At 45.0% G+C, this 19,392-nt stretch overlaps 2 protein-coding genes across 3 annotated transcripts; one reads left to right on the top strand and one right to left on the bottom strand.

Moving 5' to 3' along the window:
- The first annotated feature begins 140 nt into the window (after nucleotides 1-140).
- mcmbp (minichromosome maintenance complex binding protein) lies at nucleotides 141-6,955 on the top strand. The gene is made up of 16 exons (XM_076076619.1): nucleotides 141-306; nucleotides 1,298-1,389; nucleotides 1,515-1,655; nucleotides 1,797-1,838; nucleotides 1,935-2,025; nucleotides 2,171-2,305; nucleotides 2,738-2,883; nucleotides 3,034-3,131; nucleotides 3,211-3,386; nucleotides 4,424-4,547; nucleotides 4,677-4,794; nucleotides 4,899-5,064; nucleotides 5,195-5,328; nucleotides 6,006-6,170; nucleotides 6,391-6,479; nucleotides 6,754-6,955. The coding sequence occupies exons 1-16, from the start codon at nucleotides 246-248 to the stop codon at nucleotides 6,878-6,880; spliced, it is 1,905 nt and encodes a 634-aa protein (XP_075932734.1). The 5' UTR covers nucleotides 141-245; the 3' UTR covers nucleotides 6,881-6,955.
- A 2,556-nt stretch (nucleotides 6,956-9,511) lies between these two features.
- On the bottom strand, nucleotides 9,512-19,092 carry inpp5f (inositol polyphosphate-5-phosphatase F). Of its 2 annotated transcripts, none has more exons than XM_076077269.1 (20): nucleotides 18,616-19,092; nucleotides 16,997-17,077; nucleotides 16,354-16,490; nucleotides 15,601-15,729; nucleotides 15,250-15,435; nucleotides 15,096-15,152; nucleotides 14,677-14,875; nucleotides 14,261-14,440; nucleotides 13,957-14,024; nucleotides 13,508-13,632; nucleotides 13,323-13,400; nucleotides 12,996-13,116; nucleotides 12,595-12,723; nucleotides 12,306-12,423; nucleotides 12,032-12,230; nucleotides 11,873-11,944; nucleotides 11,718-11,791; nucleotides 11,414-11,542; nucleotides 11,226-11,313; nucleotides 9,512-11,067 (listed from the first exon to the last, which is right to left on the bottom strand). In XM_076077269.1, the coding sequence occupies exons 1-20, from the start codon at nucleotides 18,710-18,712 to the stop codon at nucleotides 9,906-9,908; spliced, it is 3,429 nt and encodes a 1,142-aa protein (XP_075933384.1). In that variant the 5' UTR covers nucleotides 18,713-19,092; the 3' UTR covers nucleotides 9,512-9,905. The 2 variants fall into 2 exon arrangements, with proteins under 2 accessions (XP_075933384.1, XP_075933385.1); XM_076077270.1 differs by having other exon boundaries at nucleotides 15,250-15,417; nucleotides 18,616-19,091.
- Nucleotides 19,093-19,392: the final 300 nt, after the last annotated feature.

Here is a 19,392-nt window from a genome sequence, read left to right as displayed (position 1 = left end):
GGAATACATGAGTAGTCTCCTCACTATACCACCAACCTAAACTAAAAACACCCCGCGCGGTTACAGCTCCGTGCTCCGGTTGGTCCCCGTGTGCAAAACAAACGAACTACGCTCTTCGACTGGTGACGCAAATTTCCCGCCCTCACTTCTGCCATCCTGTGTGTGAGAAAGTAACCAAATAAGTGTTTTGGACGGATATTTTATTTTGTTATATTTTATATTCTCCAGACGCTAGTCAGTGCCTAATGATGCCTTCCTCACATGACTGGATCAACGACCCTCTCGGTGTTGTTGAAGGGATGTTTGGTAAGAGACGCACCGGAACTTCACTCCTTTTGACAGCGAACTCGTGAACCTCGCGAGTTAGCCGTATGGCTACGGACCATGCTAGCGACCATGCTCCTCACATGTAGCCCTTAGGACATAGAAAATGATCTAATAACATGCGGGTTGAACCCGTCAACGCTGGTGTATTGCAGCTTGTTCCGGCACCGTCACAAGATGAAGTGCTGTGTGTGCAGTTTGATCTGAAGAACTGTGTGCACATTAACAGTCCACAACATGATGCATTCACGGGTCTTTAAAGTGTCTTAAAGTCATTTAAAACTGTGGTAACTTCTCTGAATGCACTGAATTGGTTTGGATATAGATGATTGTTAGTATTTTTTGTTCTAATAACAACTTCAGAAGTTGTGAAATATCGTGTTATTTCTTTGTCAAGATATGAATGATGTTCTGTTCAGCTCCTCTTATCCACCAGTAAAAATACCCAGTAACGCACCTGACGCTGATAACTATTTCATAAATACATAATGTTAGAAATCAAGCAGTCATGTTTGAAGTACTTGGATCATTGAAAATACACATCCAGACATAGAAACATACAGTAAAAGTCATCAGTGTGATGTACTTTCTCACTTGTAAATAAAGTGGACAATATTGATATGTATTTTTATACTCGTCAAACCGAATTGTATTCATAATAATACAATATTTTTTACATTATAGTTTAATTTGGTTAATGATTTGACAGTCATGGGCAGAAAAACTACAAAAAAGGTTCTTCACACCACCACGATTACGCACTGATTATTGTTTGTTTGTTCATCCCATGCTGACATTATAATATTTTATGTAAAGTAATCAAGCTGAATGAAAACGAATCACTGGTATTCTCAAAGCCCAGGTTTTCTGTTATTATACAGGGCCAAATTATTTTCAATGAATAAACTTAATTCAACAATTTTTCTTACCTGAAATGAAAAATAATATTTTGCTCTTGCTGATTTATTTTTAGCTGCTTCCCAGAACAATCCAAACTCTGGATGGGAGGCGAAAGCGGTTGACTTCTTTAAAGATCACCTGAAGGAGAAGGACGCTCACACCTGGGTAACGCAGCTCTCCGATGCTTTCCACACATACATTCCACAGAGATGCAGAAGATGCCTGTACACGTCAATGTCACCGCCCCGTTTCAGCGCTCCTAAATGACGACCACCTTCATTTTGGTGCAGGTCCCGTCTTTAAACGATGTCCCTCTTCACTACCTGAAGCCAAACAGCCTGGTGAAGTTCCGTTGCTTAATCCAAGACATGTTCGATCCGGAGTTCTACATGGGAGTGTATGAGGCCGTCGATCCATCCACAAAGGCTAAAGTAAGCGCTTCCTCTACCTCTCCTGTGCAGCCATACATGTACAGCCCTCTCATGTGTGTGTCCTGTGCATGTTTCTTTGCATTCACAATGCATGAGACGTCATCACAGCATCATCTTATTTTACTGTCTGACTGCCCCCAGGTGTTGCGATGTGGGAAGTACAAAGATGTGACGGAATGCGGGGTAAGTACCGCTCTGCTAAACCACTCAAGAGATCCATAAATCCCTCAATTCAGCTTCAGCTTTGCTCACACACACGTGACATGTGTTTATCTCCAGGTGGATTTTAACTCCAGGAACACTGTGACTGCAGAGAGACAGACTTTCTACTGTGTGCCGATCCCCGGAGAAAGTCCCTGGGTGAAAGAGATATCCTTATCTTGTCCAGATTGTGTGTGTGTGTGGAGATGCTCCTCAGACAGGATTTTTGTCGCGTGTTCTTCGCTGCACCCGACTGGTGTCGGATGTATTTTTTTATAATAGTGCGCCTTAGTTTTCCTTAATTCTGTCGCACAGCTATGTCGGCTCCAGCCAAGCACGAGTGGTTCCCTCCACCTCGTACGCACCGACGAGACAGAAACGCAGCTACGAGGACGACGACGACGACGACATGGACACTCAACCGCAGAAGCAGAGGGAGCAGCATGCTGGTATGAGCTGCTGTTTGAAGGGAACATGGAGCAGAATGCAAAACAGAAGCTTTGTCCATTCAGCGGTTTACTGCTGTCAAGGTGTTTTTAATAGACGCAAGTCTCATAGTTAAGTTTTCTTCCCATGGAGATACAAATTCACCGTGGGAGATGAAGGTAGTGTTTTACTGCATTATGTGCTCCTCTCTATCTGCTTGTATGACCCACAGGTGAATGCAACATTCTGTTGGAGTTGCCACTAGGCACTCTGGGAAGTGTAGGAAGCTGCTAATTGCAGCAAGTGTAGAGAGCTGGTACACCAGAGATGTAAATTATTACTCGCATGAAATGACATCTTAGATTATTTAACAATAAAAGTATAAAGATTGAGGATATTTTGCCATAAATGCAGACTGCCCCCCCCCCCCCCCCCCCCCCCTCCTCTCGCTGCAGGTCCTCAAAGTCCATCAGAACATCACGGCAATGGTGACTGTAAGCGGCAGGAGACAGAAGCTCCTTCCAGCCAGGCGGCATCTGCCTGCCATCTGGACCTCAACTTCCCCCTGCCAGGAGAGAAAGGCCCCTCCTGCCTCCTCAAGGTGTGTTTTGTCTCCTCCCGGCTCATTTTCGTTGCCGGGTCAGCGATGCATCTCTCTGCTCTTAAGAGGTGATTTCGGAGACGATACTGCCCGTTACCGGCGGACTGTCCAAGTAGAGGACAGAAGCTAAAATGTGCGTGTTGCTGGCAGGTGTACGAGGACAGAGACGGCTTCAAACTGAACGACACAGTGGAGGTCTTCGGGATCCTCTCCGTCAGCCCTGCTCTCAGCGCGCTGGCCGACGAGAAGTAAGACACGGCATTTAGTTTGATTTCCCTCCCTGGCGTCAATGTGCTTCGTTGCTCACTCTTGGCGTGTCCACAACAGAGACGCCTCCTCGTCCCTCCTGGACCCGGCGGACGGCATGGAGACGGCGGAGGAGCAGAGAGTGCACAGCCCGCCGGCCTCGCTCGTCCCTCGCCTCCACATGCTCTACGCCAAGCCACTGCCGCACAACAACCCGCTGCTGCCGGCCGCCGCCGCCTTGGAGGACACCAGTGCCTGTAAGGACCAATAGTAGACTTTTCTTATTTCAACCTCAGTTTTTGAATACCAGGCTATTGCACTACATCTGCGCTGATGTTGCCATGATAAGAAGCTGAACAATCACGCGGTCAGAAGAGATCCGGGGAAATATTTGCTAAGTCTGCTGCAAACTACCTTAAGGGGGGGGCACACAACATTTTGCATCGCCACAATTTTTACAGTGATGTAAATGAGTCTAGCTGCACGTCATCTGATTTGCATACTGATGGTGGGTTGTTTTGATACATGGTGGCCCTGCACTTTTGCAAATGCCAGCGTGTATTCATCCCACAAGAGGAAGCCCGCGTGAGTAAACAGATCAATGTTTAATTGTGTCGTTAAAAAAACAACGTGGGCGTTTTTTGGTAAAACATTAAAACACCTTTGACTAGAATATTGCTGTAAACACAAGAGGGAATATAACGGGCCTACATAATAAGTAATATCAGAGGATTATCAGCGGTGCCTCTGCAAAACCCTGACAGTCAAAATATTCCCTACTAGTGTATCTTTCTTGAGCTTACACGATATTAATGTGTAATATGAATCCAGCAGCACTGGTGCTCAGTTATAATTCTACACACTCCGCCTTGTCATGCTGTATTACACACTGGGTCAATGCTACGTACTATGATGATACACAGGCTTCGTCAGCTTTTTACAAAGACGTCAAGTCAAGTGACGCGTCGGCTAATCGACTACTCCGTCAAGATAAAAATGTATCAATACTTTAAAATAATCTGTCAAGCAAAAATGCAAAACATTGTTAAATGTGATAATTTGCCTCATTCATCAATTAGTCAGATGCAGCAAGGAAGACAGCAAACAAACCAGATAAATGACATAGACTCGATGGGGACATTGATGTTTTCGTGTCGGCCGCTGTAGTTCTTCACGCTTGGCACACGACAGAAGTTTCTGTTGGTTGCAATCTGCTTCCTCACCGCTAGATCACCCACACTAGACCTGTAGTAGCCGGAGGGACTTGTTTTAACTCTTTGTCCTTCCTCCTCAGTTTTATCTTCGACCCTGAGCGAGATGGCCGCTGTCAGGGCAGAGCTGCTCGCATACTTCACTCACATCCTCCTGGGAGACGCGCTGGCTGCTGAATACCTCATTCTGCATCTCATTTCTAACGTGTACGTCAAGTTAAATCTGTTATGTTGAAGCGGGAACCTTACCGCCTTTTTTGTTGCTTCATGCTAAAGCCAAAGGAGCTTTTTTTTTTTTTTTTGAATCCACAATGCGGTTAATTCTCTCTCTCGTAGGTACACTAGACGGGACGTTCTCCCGCTGGGCAAGTTCACCTTGAACCTGAGTGGCTGTCCGACTGTCTCCTCGTACACCGAACGCTTCTACCAGATCATCCAGCAGCTCGTGCCGTCTGTGAGGGAACATTGTCACTTCCAGCTACTGCCAATACTAGGTTAATGAATCTTATTTATTTTAGTTTCGAATGAACGTCAACTAAAGTCCCCCTTCCCCTGCAGTCGTACTATCTGGGCATGACCCTCCAGAATATGAACCAGATGCGGTTAGTGCCAAAGAAGGACTATGTGGCCAACCGGCTAGTGAGCGGGGCCCTGCAGCTGGCCAGAAACACTTCCCTCTTCCTGGACGAATCCCAGCTGGAGCAGGGACAGCTGGATACAACAGGTGAGGCTTCTAGAGACCACGAGGGGGCGACACTGAGAGGAGAAGTTGAATGCCCTACCTGCTGTCGGTAGGATTCAATTGAAACGCTAAACAGGCTGGATCTTCTTCTGTGTGTGTTTGTGTTGTGTAGGTGTGCGCAACGTCACGGCCCTGGGGAACCTGATCTCGTGGCAGAAGGTTGATTATGACTTTGACTACCACCAGATGGAATTCCCCTGCAATATTAACGTGCTCATCGCGTCAGAGGGCCGCTCGCTGCTGCCGGTGAGGACAAAGGGGGATGAGGCGTGCAACTGTAGGACAAAAAACTCCCCCCTACCCACCACTGATTCCCCCCAATCAGCCTTAGGTTTCGTTCAGCCCCTCATGAGATGAGCCACATCTGACGCTGGAGGTTGTTTCCAGCCGGCGTCACGCTGTCATCTCGGCTGCCATTGGTCGGCTGCAGCGACCCCTCCAGCCGGCGGCTTTAGCTCGGGTCTCACTTTGTTGCGAACAGCCCGAGGAATGTGCCGTGTGCTATTCCTGTGCGTTGGTCTAATGGGTTGTCATGGTGGCAGCTGCGTGCCAAAGGAACAATCCTGGGAGAGGCGTCAGGCTCGGCCATCTATTAGTCCCGCAAGTGAAGGGCAGCGCACTGTAAAACACTCCCAGGGCTGATTAGAAGTCAGCAGTGCATGGCTGTTTACACATTGAATAGCGATTGGCTGATGATCAGCTTGACTGTCCAGCTGCTCGAGTGCTTCACGGTCAGCCCGGCTTTGCTCCTGTCTGGCGGGCTTTGAAGTTTTGACAACATGCCAAACTAGGCGTGCACGCAGCAGGCAGAGCAGACTTTTGCATAGCAACCCGTGTGTGAAAAAAAAAAAAAAAAATGAAAGATGCAGTTAGCTGTTCTTCCCTGGCACAGTGACAATATTTCTTTGTCCGTTACTCTACAGTCAGACTGCCGGATACACCTACAGTCTCAGGTCGCCCCGCCCGACATGGACGAGTATCTCGGCAGCATCCACATGCATCCGCAGGCGTCACAGCTGAACAAGTTCAGAATGTACCTGAGCGTGGCTCGGCTGCTGGACTACAGCATCTCTGATGAAGTGACGAAGGTGAGACATGCTGTCGTCTTCAGCCCGAGTTGAGTTGCACACAAGTTAGTGAGATAAACCCTGAGGGGGGGGGGGGGGGGGAAGTAGTATTCATGAAATGTAATCAGTGAAAAGCTTATTTGTTCCTCTATGTACCTACCAGGCGTGTGTTTATAATGAGCAGTCTGTTATCATCTGTGTGCATTAGTGTCCTTTAACAGCTTGTTTCTGATGTCCTCAGTCAGTTGAGGATGACTTTGTGGATATGAGGAAGGACGACCCCCAGAGCATTTCTGCTGAGGACCTCCACAGGATGCTCGGTGTGGCGAGGTGGGCTGTGACTGTTATACAAGTTACTTTATCTAGTGAGAACAGCAGCCTGCAAAGCCTTCTTTAAAAGTGTTAAAGAAACATAACAAGCCATTATGACCAACAATGGAAATGCCAGATATGACATAAGCAGGGATAACGGGCTTATGAGACCAAAATAAGAGTTGTTTAATACTTTGTATCACCGGTCGTCTGAAGGAGCGCCTGGGCTGGGAAACTGAAATGTTCTCGCTGTATTTGGAGTATTAATTAGCGTGTCTGACTCCGTCTGCAGGTTGCTGTCTCTGAGCCTGGGACAGACCTCTCTGTCCAGAGACTGCTGGCTCAGAGCCAAACACGTCGAGATGCTGCGGAGGAGCCGGATGGAGCAGCACAAGTGTGTCAACGGCAACGAGCCGTGATCAGAGCAAACAAGATGGCTTTTTTTCTTTGCTTTTTGATACAAAAAGTTTGTAATAAAGATGTTTTTCATGTGTCATAGTTCACGTTTGTTCAACTTCTTTCCAGAACTAAGTTGCAGACATTTGGATATACTTTTCAATTAATGTGAGTTCGTGTAGTATACAGTATATATACAGATAGTTTCTAGAAAGGCAAACTGATATGGTGGCATGGAGACTTGCTGTTAATGGATTTGACGATAAACCTCATGCAATAAACCCATATTTTTTTTTATTCCAATGAAATATGTTACGAGACAGTGTACAGTGCACTTCAAGTAAAAACACACCCGAAGAGGATAAGAATAAATAGGATACTTTAATGTACAATCTCAGTACACCGTGGAAAACAATGACAACAGTCAGTTGGTAAAGAGGAACGATGACCATAAACATTCAAACGTAAATGGTGCTAATGGTAGAAAAATGTGCGTAAACAGTGCAAATCAAATGCCTTAAGACCTCCGAGTCACATGACAGTTTGTCGTGGTCTGGGGTCCTAACAGGACGGGAGGACAACCACAGACAAAAGGAGGAGGTGGTTGCAAAAGCACTTGGTGTAAACACAAAAAGGAAACGGATCAAATAGAACGGACAGCTTCTGCATATAAAAGACACAAACACTGTAGCGTTGTGGTCGATATTGGGAATGTTGAGGATTACGGTTCCTTTCAGCAAGTTTGGGACATAATGCGTCCCCGCTCTGCTTGAGAACTGCTCCAGTGTTTGCAATCCTGCAGGAAGTTTCAAAAAAACAAAAACACAAAACCCTTTAAACCTCAGCATTAAAACTTTGCATTACAGCTATTACCTTCAAGCTTTGGCAGCACCACACACACTATCAGCAGGTTCAATAATAACTATGATGTAGCAGCCACAAAGCAGCCAAGGCTACAATCTCACTCAACACAATTATAGTCCGATAAAATACACAAGTATCCCACTTCTGATCTGCTGGTGAGCAAGCTGAATGCAGAAAACAGGCAAATATAAATGCAAAATACAAAATGTGGAACAGTCTATCTTGGGATATTTCAGCTCAAAGCAACCCAGATAATTATTATTCCTCATAAATAGACACAGATATAGAAAGCAGTGTGATGTGATGAGACAACCTTGGTTCATTATACTGCAACAAGGTCATGGAGGACAACAGGTGACTAACGAGACAAAAACTTTTTTTTTTGAGGTCAACGGAAAAAGTGTATTCAATATAACTGTTTACGGCTTCATAGCACATAAATATAAGTAGGGCTCTGAGGCGAGCGCTCCTAAATACCAGCAGCAGGGATGCGCTAATGCACACATACTGTACAGTATATATATATATATATATATATACACACACACCACGCTGTTTCCTTGTATGTTCCAGTGGATGAAATATCCCAAGATAAAGCTCGATGACAGACAGTAACCCTGAACATGATGGTTTATACAGTACATCAAATGTAACGTGTAAATGATGGACTTAAAAAAGGTAGATTTAGCCATAAATACCTGATATACGTAATCCCACTTCCATTCCCTGTTAAGGCAAATATGCTTTCAGTTTGGGGGGGGAGTGCATAAAGCGTCAGTGTGTCTAATCATTGGATGGGCGCAAATTATATATATATATATATATATATATATATATATATATATATATATATATATATATATATATATATATATATATATATATATATATATATATATATACACACACACACTATATGCTACTCTCCTGTCTTTGTCGTACATGATGCACAACGCAGGCCGAGGACTCTGTTCAAACAAACCCTCGGAGTTCAGAAGTACAACCGTTAGCTCCATCAAACAACTCCAACCAGAGGTTTTCTGGTTATTCGTGGTTAGCCATGACAGGACTGGGCGTTCTTTTCAAAATATAATGCTCATACCTCTCTGACCTTATTAAGATGCCACCCTGCCATCAGTTCAAATAAAGCTTCCGGGAAGGCTGTACTCAGGGAACAGATAAACACACGATACTCACTGTACATATCAACAACCGGGATACTCTTACGAAGGTCTTGTGTTGTCATTATTTCTATAACGGCATATCTTCTAAGTTACACTGGACAACATTGATATCACATAGGATAACTACTGACAGTATGTCGCCTGGCTAGTTTCTCACAGCTATACAAAGGGCAATAGTTAAAAGATATTTGGTCGGATTCTACAACAACTGTTACAAATCGAGGGCTATTACGAGGCCTATATCACAAACGCCAATAAGTGACCCGCACCAACAGGACGACGTACAGTACATGATAAAGTCAGCTTGGTCTTTCAACGTAGAGCTAATGTTTTACCTGCCTCGTCAAGACTCAAGTTACCGTTACCCTCACATGCGAGCACTGCGGGTATAAGAACCTGTCAGACTAAGGAGAGTGACATGTTTACATGCACAAAATACAAGTACACGAGTTTAAAACACCGTAAAAACCTAAATATGTTCTTTCGTCTTGTTATTTGTCTCTTACGGTAAACGTAGTGAAAATATCCTTGAAATTTGATAAGAGAACTGAAGTTATAGAAGGATTTCCTTCAAAAAGGTAGCAATATTTCTGGAGTGATTTGGGATTTGGATGTACATACATTTATTTCAATCAAATATTCTACCGTCTAAAATTGGACATGGGAATTCTAACAATAGTTTTGAACACCTGACATTGTTGCATGGTAAAAGGGATATGAGCTAAACTTCCCTTAGATCAAAACAACTGGACAAGACAATCAGTGCTCTCTTCAGAGTGAGGGAATCCATAATGATGTGCACATAAACATGGTCACTGTCATGTTGGGCTTACGTATATGTTTCCATGTTCTGTACAAGAGCCACCATTAACTAAAGGGCAACTTTAAGAGCGCGATTCTTGGCCGAGCAGTGACGCTATGTGCAAGCTTTTTGCTGCTGCTACCATACAGGAAGTTTCTACACGGCGTGTGACTACAAAGTCCTGCTACAAGGAAAGCACTAGATCTGGATGATCCTGGTCTGGCACTGTGTAAACATTGCCTTCAGCTCGTTCTCTTGGGCTTCGTTGACAGCATCCGGCTCTGGGCTCTTCTGTACCTTCGCCACGGCAAAGTTGATGCCCTGGGTGAGTCCCGCCTGGGTGAGGCTGGCCACCTGGACCATGGAGCTCTTGATCTTGGCAAAGGGGGACACCACTCGGCTGCCGTTGCTGTCGGCGGGTGAAGGGCCCAGGCTGCCCTCCATCTGTGAACCCAGACTCCTCTGAGAGCCTCCTGAGGCTGCAGAGCTGGGCTTCTGGACGGAGAGGAGGTTGGAACTGGAGGCGGTGGAGTCGACGTCTAGCTGGGAGGGCCTGGGGAGCTGGGGCTCCTCCGGTTCCTGCTGCGGCTCTGAGCGCGGCCGCTTGTCCGAGTCTGCTAGGGTCTTGTTCTGCACAGGAACCGCAGGGTGGAGTGGGGGGGCAGCGGCTGGTGGCTGCTCTCCAAACACCTCAACGGGTTTGGTCTGTGCGTCCTGGATAAACTGGTGGCAGTAGGCATCAATAGGAGTACCAAAGTCGATCAGAATGGCTTCTTCGGCCACCGAGGCGGACTCTGGGGACTTTTCATCACTGACTTGAGAGAAGCTTTCCTGCTTCCCGTCACAGCCGGTGACTCTGATGACAGAGGGGATATTTAGCTCCATGCTGCCAATAGACTGGGAGCGACTGCCCAGTCGTGGGTTTGATGCTACAATGCCGCAGCTGGGCAGCACATAGTCCACGTTTTCTAAAGAACCAGAACACGGGCGCTCCGGGTCAGAATTATAGGAGTCAGAGTCATCTGAGATTTCAGAGTGGCCGTCTCCGATATCTTTTAGGGCTCCTGTGCCAGGGTTGTTATCCGATGTCTCCAAGCTACTATCAGACTTCCACAGGTTGACATGCATAGTTGGCTTTAGGAAATTGACTTTGACATCAGGCTTAGAGAAGGTGCCCAGCCTCCCGAGGGGCTTGAAGGGGCCAATGTTTACGTTTGTCTTGGTCTGTTTCACTCTCTGGTTGAGAGAGGAGAACTTGTTGAGGAGGAAACTTTTGCCCTGAGCTAGACCAGAGCTACCCTGGACCTCAGCAGGTTTGTTCTGGATGCCCATTATATCCTCATGAGGTTTACTCTGCCGCCTGTGACACAAACAACATTAAGAACCTGAATCACAGCTCGCATCATTGGTCAGAAGTTTAAAAAAGTGTGCTATGATGGCTGCAAATAGTCATCTTCATTACATCTAAATCTGTGAAAAAGACTAACGCTAATTATCTTAATGAGGACTAGTACTCACCTATCCAGCCTCTTTTCAACCACAAGCAGGTCCAGCCCTGTGGCCTGTTTAGTTATGCGAAGCATCTCAGCGATGCATTGTAATGTGTCTGAAATACATCAGAATGAAAGTCAACCAGTAAATGCAGCTCACGTTCCAAAACGTCTCCTTTTTCTGCCGTTTACAGAATTTTAAGAATGACTTCCTACCTCTTCCATCGTCCTCAGGATTCCGCGTTGCTGCTCTCAGTGTGTGAAAGTATCCACTCGTCTCTTCACTCCTGTAATGCAGACGCATACAGCAGAACTTCGGCTTCCCAAACAGAGTGGGCTCCGGACCTGCAAAAGAAAACGCAACTTCCATTTTTAGTGATGTGCCTTCGCTGCATGAATCATAAACGGCCGGAGATATTGCTAAAAGGTTACTGAGAAACTGTTAAGCACACTTTTAGGAAGTGTTGGGTGACTCAGTGAGTGTACAAGAACCCTCACTTCTCCTTTGAGTCAAACTTACCAATTTCGATCTTTTCCAAACCCTCTAAATTGAGACGCTGGTATTGGTCGACTTTATCTGCTTCTTCATCGTAGCTACGAGAAAATAAATGCAAACATAAGTGAATCTATCACAACGATCTCTAAAAGAACAATGTCGGTGAAAGTCAGACTTACTAAGCGATGTAATAGGCTTTGTCAGACAGAAGCAGCAGCACATCCACATCTTTGTTGTTTGCATCAACGAGGCTGGTGGGGAAATGGGAAAACGGTGTCATGGAAACGACTGTAAACGTAGTATCAATAGTGCAAAAGACATGTCAGGTAGCCGCTAACCTCATGTCACAGTTGATGAGGGCCCAACCTCCATGGAACTTCTCATCGTCAGGCAGCAAAAGCTGCATGTAGGTCTGCAGCAGGAGGCTGACCTGCTCCTGCACTCCCCTCTGGCTCTCCTTCTCTTTCTCTTCATGCTCCTTCTCCTTACTGAAGATGGAGTACAGGTCCTCCGTCACCGGCAGGCCCATCATTAGGTCTGCAGGGAGAGGAGTCGATCAATGGGTGCGATTACTTATATATACGGCTATAAAAGGTGTCTGTTTTTCCATACCGATGACAGCTTGTCTGTAAGCATCTCTGAAGCGGTTCAGATAGTAGCGGTTGGCTGAGTTCACGCCATCCTTCATCACGCCAGCCAGTTTCCTCTCCCCTGTCCTGGTGAAATCTCCCTAAAACAGATCAAACTGTGTCCGTTAAATATACCTTTGACTTGTGATTTCAGTCAATTTCTAAGTCCAAAAAGGCTCAGTTCATATTTATCATTCTGATGCGTTTAAGCTACTGAAATAGTCTATGCTCTGTTGATTTATCAGATGTGAATGTGTGTGCAATGATGTTACCTTGAGCGCTGCCGTGCCTGCGTACTGCCTGCTGATGGTGTCTCCATTGTTGGCCCACATGATCTGATAAATCTTGTAGCATTTGGGAGGCAGAGGCTGTTCTGGAGGCATCACACCCAGTTTCTTCAGCTGCAGGAAGACAAGAGACATTTTTGTCTGCCGTTTAAACAGAGTGCACATGATGATGATGATGGTTCACTCTGCATCAGTGGGAAAGGTCCGTCTTTATTTCTTTTATTAATTTCTACTTTTGTAATCCAAGCTTTAGAGTGTGTCATATAAAATATGTCAAGGGTGATATTCTATATTATTAATACAGGCATTATTTATAAAAATATGACTTCTTTTAAAAGTACATATTAACAGCAAAGCTGTCAGTCCGGACCGGGAACAGATCTCACCTGTTGTTCCATCACTGCCCGAGCAATAGCAGCCTGGACCACGTTGGTCCTGTCGAGACAGTCCATACAGTTGACTCTGAAGATGCCCTCCTGCTTGCAGATGACTCCGGCCTGATCCACCCTGACAGAGGAAGATGCATAGATCACAGGATGCATTCATGGATTACAATCTTTAACCCAATAACAAAATGGATCTCTAGCATGCACTACAGCCTGCTGGTTCATTGTAGTTTTCCAACTAAATAAATCATATTAGATGAAGATAAGCAATAGACCATGTTATCAGCATTTCTCTGAAAGATCACAAAATACTGACATGCCACTTACCAGGCCCACTTCATGTCAGTGATGAGATCAGAGATCGCATCCGTCAGTACTTGCACGTTCTCAAACTTCATACCTCGGCTGAGAAACAGGATATAAGAAGCATAAAGGGGAAGTACACGTATGAAAAAGGAAGACTGCATTCATAACCAAGTTACACTGTTGACTGAGGAAGGCGTTTCACTTACCAGTGCTCGTGAAAGTCAAATGAAACGTATGTGAGGTTTGGGTTGTTGTAAAGCAGGACTTGCTTCAGATATGCATCGCCAATTATCTTCTCCCGTCCGTTTTGATCCACCAAGTTGATGATGACCTGAAGAAGACGATACAAAGTGATGTCATTGAGCCTCGCGTGTAACATCTGCCCCTCTAAGCCGTTCCTTTAGATCACACCGAGATGCTAAATGTTACAGGAAGTATGACTAAAGAACTTTCAGCTAACTCATCAATATTAGTCAGGATGCTCCGACATGAAGCACATGGTAGTTTGTTAGTACACTGTTTGCATCCACAGGTGACAGAAAACGCACATTTGTGATGAATAAATACACAAAACAATCCTTATACAAGACTGATGCATAGTCAATAACTATGCTAAGCAGATACCCAAACATACACTCCGGCACGGCACACACACCTGCGTCTTGTAGAGTTTAAGCTGTTCTTCAAAGTGATCAGAAAAGTAAGACATGGTCTCCTTCTCTCCTGAAACAGACACATATGCATACAAATGATTTTTATATAATTGAACCTGGCTAAAGACACCAAGAGAGCTAGTTCACAGATAACTTGTGTGACATCCAAAGAGAACACTACATTTCAAAAATGAAATGTATTTTTTTTTAAAGGTACAACTATGAAACAAAATAAACTGGAAGTGCACTTCACTCAAACACACCCTCTCTATTGGACTGTATGCACGGTAATGTAGTTCTGCTGACCTTTCTCTAAGCGTGGCCGGGGATTGTAGCGGTACCCCGCCTGGCTCCAGAAGACGGGCACGGAGCCACGCGTCTGTACAAAGGACAGAGTGTGGCTGTGCACGTGGATCAACTGCTCCGTCTCCACATAGTTAGCCACACGGCCATCGGTATCCACTCCTCTGCGCTTGTACCGCATTCCTTTGGGCGAGGAGAAAGCATCCGCTCTATTCAGATTATTTATATCACAGATCATGCTTCAATGGACCAGAACAAAAATGAATTGTTTGCTGAGTTACTCAAAGCCTTTTGTGGAAGGACCCCTATGATGTGGGAACAATCAGTACTAATTACACAACATTACACACATCTTTGACTCAATCTGAGCTCTGGCATGACCTTCCTCTGGGCCAGGCTGACGGTAACCGTAGCTTTACCTGCGCGGTGGCGGCTGCGTCTGGAGATGAGGGCCACGGTGAAGCGGGGATGGATGTCATCCACACAGGTGACCTCCTGCGGTGGGGTCTCAGGGCTGCTCCTGTCCTCATCGGGTGTCTCGTTGTAGTTCACCACCAGCTCCTCCACCTGCACAAAGCCCTGGATGATTGGGATCACCCACAAGTCCACCTCTGGCACCTGCAGCATTCATAGAGTTAAAAATAACAGCAGGACAAGAAGATTAAAATGGGGGTTGTCAGGTTGATAATTGAGCACTTTGCATCCACAAAGTAGATAACCTTGTATAACGCAGAGCCGTTAGCCGCTCTAATCACCGAGTATTTTCATACTCGGGGCCAGCTGAGAGAAACAAACCATCATGGTGCCACTCTGTATCTCTGTATGGAAGAGGTTTTACCTGAAGGTCAATGATGTCTTGGATCATATGTTTATTCCAGAAGAACCGGTCATCCACCTTTGACAAAAAATAACAATTACTGTAATTTCAGACGCAAGTGTTTTTGCTTTACACTGCAAACATGTCAAACAAAGAGTGGTGATTCTCTCCACACCTGTTTCCATAGGGGTAAGCTGGACTTCTCAGAGTCTCCCCGACGCTGCACAGTGTTTGTCAGGTCATAGGTCATGCTGTAGTAGAAGGAATCCGAGTCCATGAACACCTTGTCCAGCTCGTCCAGCAGTCGCCTCTCCAGACGCTCCTTCTCTTTATTTTCCTTGACCTGGAAGGCAGGGGAATACTGGATTGGGCGTGTGGATAGAAAAGAGCGATAAGTTGAAAAAGCAAACAAAGTAAAATCCGATGACAACTTCAAAGCCCTTGAAAGCGCGAAAGAAAAGAAAAGCAGTATGCCTGCTTGAAGATAACAGAATACATATTAATAGAGTTACAACAAATAAAACACCTTCTTCTTGATGGGCACAGCCACATTAGATTTGATCTGGCTGAAGGTTTTCATCAAGAACTTGGACTCATCCGGAGACGGGGCCAGTTTCTCTGGTTTATCGATTCCAAAGTGATGCTTCTTGCAAAGCTGAAAAAGAAGATTTGGTGTCAAATTTCATTTTCTCAAAACAACATATAAACAAAATGTTTAATACTACCGACTACAAACAGCCAAAAAAATATAGTTCTCATTTTCCTAACCTAAGGCTGTAAACAGATATATTGATCTAAAGGATTTCTAGGCACAACAGGGGTGGACTGGTCCTCCTGCAGTACAATGACGATGTACGGGGGACTAAAGCCTAACCAGGAACGATCCTCCTCCTCCGTAGTTACTCACTTGAAAATAGTCTGTCTCACCATCCATGAAGCTCCCCTGGAAGACTAAAATCTTAGTAATATTCAACTGCCTTTGCGATCTCTTACAGTGAAATTAGATATAATTTCCACTCTAAATGTGTGAGTGAAAAAAAACAATATACACACACGCACAACAGTAACTCATTTGGCATCAGGGTCAGCCTATCAGAGATGAATCATACGCTGATGCACACAGGGTATTCTTGGATACATTTAAATATAATAATTAAATACAATTTAGTATTGTGACAAGCACTGTTCTCATGACTGTCAGGGGGTTGAATGCATGATTAAACCACAAGTGCATGAACACAGCTCCTCTCGTCTCATTACAGCATTAGTGTACACACACCTCCAGCTCAAGCTCCTGAGGCTCTTCGTCAGACAGAGGAATGACGGCTATCTTGGTGATCTTGTAGACTTTGTGGTCGCCTGGTAAAGTGCCCACCAGTGCTTTCTGTCGGATTAATACGAGGCCCAGAGGAAGGTCTGCCAGGAGAAGAAAGAAGAAGGGGGAGTTGCATTATGGGTGCAGAATTTTTCACATTCTGAGAGGTGTGAAGAAAGCAGCTGCACACCGGCCATTAACCGCAGATATTTTTAATAAGGTAACACGTGACATCTGGTGAACAAACACCCAAACCATGTTAATCCAAGTGAATTAATAGAATAATATAATTGTTATGTGTTTTCTTGTGAAAGGTACATGGTTTGATTGCAAACTTCGTACCGTGAGGCACCAACAAAATCAGATGTATCATCGATGGAATCATCACCATCAGCTCACTCGTCTTCGTAAGGACACACATTCCAAAGCGCTTTAACACATTTTCTCACACCTTTCCTTGTGAGTAAGAAACATGCTATGCACTGGATGATTTAGTTACTCAAGCATCCACTGCACACAGATGGGAAATACTTGTAAGAATGTGGGTGCTCGGTGCAAACGCAATACACAGCTATAGGAGGGAAAATGTTCGTCATTCTCTACTCACCTGTGTGAAGCTGTATCTTTCCAATAACACCTTCTACCACACCCAAACACACTGGATTCCAAGCCAACAGCAGGTCTGTCGCTGAAACAGAAATATGAAGATGAAACATCAGAAAAGTGGCGTCGCAAAAGCGCTCACAAAGACACGCTTGTGATCAGATAAACAGCCAGGGTGAAAAATGACATATGCAAGCACAGGGCCATGTAGGACGCTCTGTTTATTCACGTTATTTCATGAAAAGGTTTGAGCATGTGCACCTTTTCCATCAGACAGCTAAATATTCACACTAAGGCCTCAAACGGTTGTGGTTGGGTGTTCTCATGTTAGCACTAACAGCAGTTTGTAATACCCAGTAAAACACATTTTCAAACACCGGGCCAAGTTTGAAGTCGGTTAAGGCAACGCACAAACTCAGTGACTAATAGAAAAACTGGAATGCTTAGCATTGGTGACGGATTAAATATCATAATGGAGAACATTGGAAAAGTGTGAGGGGCGTGGCTAAGGTTGGTGAACATCAACTGAAAGACAATGACTCTTCCTGTTCGACCAGTCGGAACATTTCGTGTAAAGGGGAACCGGCCGAGAGGGCCCACAGGAAAAGTGTTGCAGGAAAAAAAAAAAAGGAAATACAAAAATGATTTAGAAACAAAACAATAACATCTTCACTCAGAACGTGTAATATCACCGAACTACTTCACTTGAGAGTGGAGTGGAAACCCAGTGAGGAGTGGAAACCTTTTTTTCCAATTAAATAATGAAACAGTGGTGCAACTAAAACCCTGTTCAGGATGGCTGCACATGGCTTCAACGGACACAGCCGGTAACACGCGCTGGAAGGAAACTTCTCTTTCAGTTCAGCAGTTCTCTCCCTTCAGCTGGGTGTAATTCACACAGCCCCACTGTACTTCATTCAAGACAAAATCATGGCCGATTCTCTGTCCCAGCTATGAGCCACAGCAGCACTGGAGTTCTGCAATGGGACTAAAGGTGTGATGCCAGGAGCTGCTTTACACACCATCATGCCTGTACCTGTAGTTATTGTACCACGTAATACGTCAGAATGGTGTCATGGATTTCTAGTAATTCACCATATTAGAATAGTACATCTGTTAAACTAGCATTTCATATGAAATATATAGAATAACCTCCTTACAATCCTGTACTATGTGTATTTGGTGTAAAGAAGAACGGCAGAGTGCAGTTCACCCTTCAGTGTGTAACATAAGGAGCAAAGCAAGAAGTTTGGAGTCTGTTTGGGGTGTTGGCACTGCCCGGGATGAAAGCTAGGACGATGATTTCAAGACTTAATGGCGCATCCAACAATTTCCATCTTAGCATTGAAACAGTCAACTTGTTTTGTTTGACGCAGCTGGATAATTTAGAGCGGTTACATTATTACGTTAACGTTTATTTCAGAGATTAACGAGTGACACTTACGAGTGGGAGATTAGACTAAACCGCTGTGTTATAACGTTACATGGTGACAAGAATACCGTTCGTCAACTCCACACAGGCCATGAAACGCAAAGCTTTCATATTACACTAAAAAGGTAAAAGAGTGAAGCGTTAGTTTCAGGTAAATGGCTGCAGTAGAGAAAGCTGTCATCCGTACGCACCAGGTTTGACGGTCATGGTCCCGTCTCTCCGGCTGCACCACAGAGCACGGTCCCCCCTCTGGAGAATGTAGTCGTCTTTGGCTTGGAACAGCTCCATGTTGTCCCTTTACGTGGCACGGGGACGGTTAACTAGCTGGCTTAGCAGCCAGGTGCAGGTATTTATACCCGTCCACGTCTCGGAGGTGAACTGTCGCCAGCCAGAGAGCGACTGGCTAGCCACGGTTAGCTCGTACCCCACAGGCTCGTGAGCTACGGCAGCTAGCTACCTCGCGCGCAAACAGCAGCAGCTAGATGCGTGTCGGATTTGTTTATTCCGTTTCTACGCATACTGGTAATCCAATTCCCGTTCCACTGGAGAAGCAGCCCCTCACACGGTCATGCCGGACACCGTAGAGGCAGAGACACATCAATGAGTGAGCTGTCCCGGCAGCTGCTGCGTGGATTTCAAGACGTAGCCGACAGTTTCCTGCTCTAAACAATAACACGTGACCTGTTCCGTAACAAGTACGGAGCATAAAACTGTTATCATTTAGTAAATAAATTATTAGAGTAATCGTGAATTATATGGTTAATTATGTATATGATGTAATTATATGTTGTTAAATAGAATCCCTATTGTGATGACAGTGAAAATTAAGAATGTGTGGCTTTATCTTATTGGCTTCTAACAGCCATTATATTGCCTTTATTTGTCTTTTTTTATGAAATAATGTGATACTTATATGTCGGAGAAAGCTAAACATCATAGTTACATTACTGCTTGTTTAGTGACAGCAG

The sequence above is a fragment of the Anarhichas minor genome, unplaced genomic scaffold (genome assembly GCF_050575085.1).
Source record: "Anarhichas minor isolate MPS153535 unplaced genomic scaffold, ASM5057508v1 ptg000058l, whole genome shotgun sequence".
NCBI classification, from domain to species: Eukaryota; Metazoa; Chordata; class Actinopteri; order Perciformes; family Anarhichadidae; genus Anarhichas; species Anarhichas minor.
The sequence above is the reverse complement of the archived record's forward strand: the minus strand, read 5'-3'. Positions and strand labels throughout refer to the sequence as shown.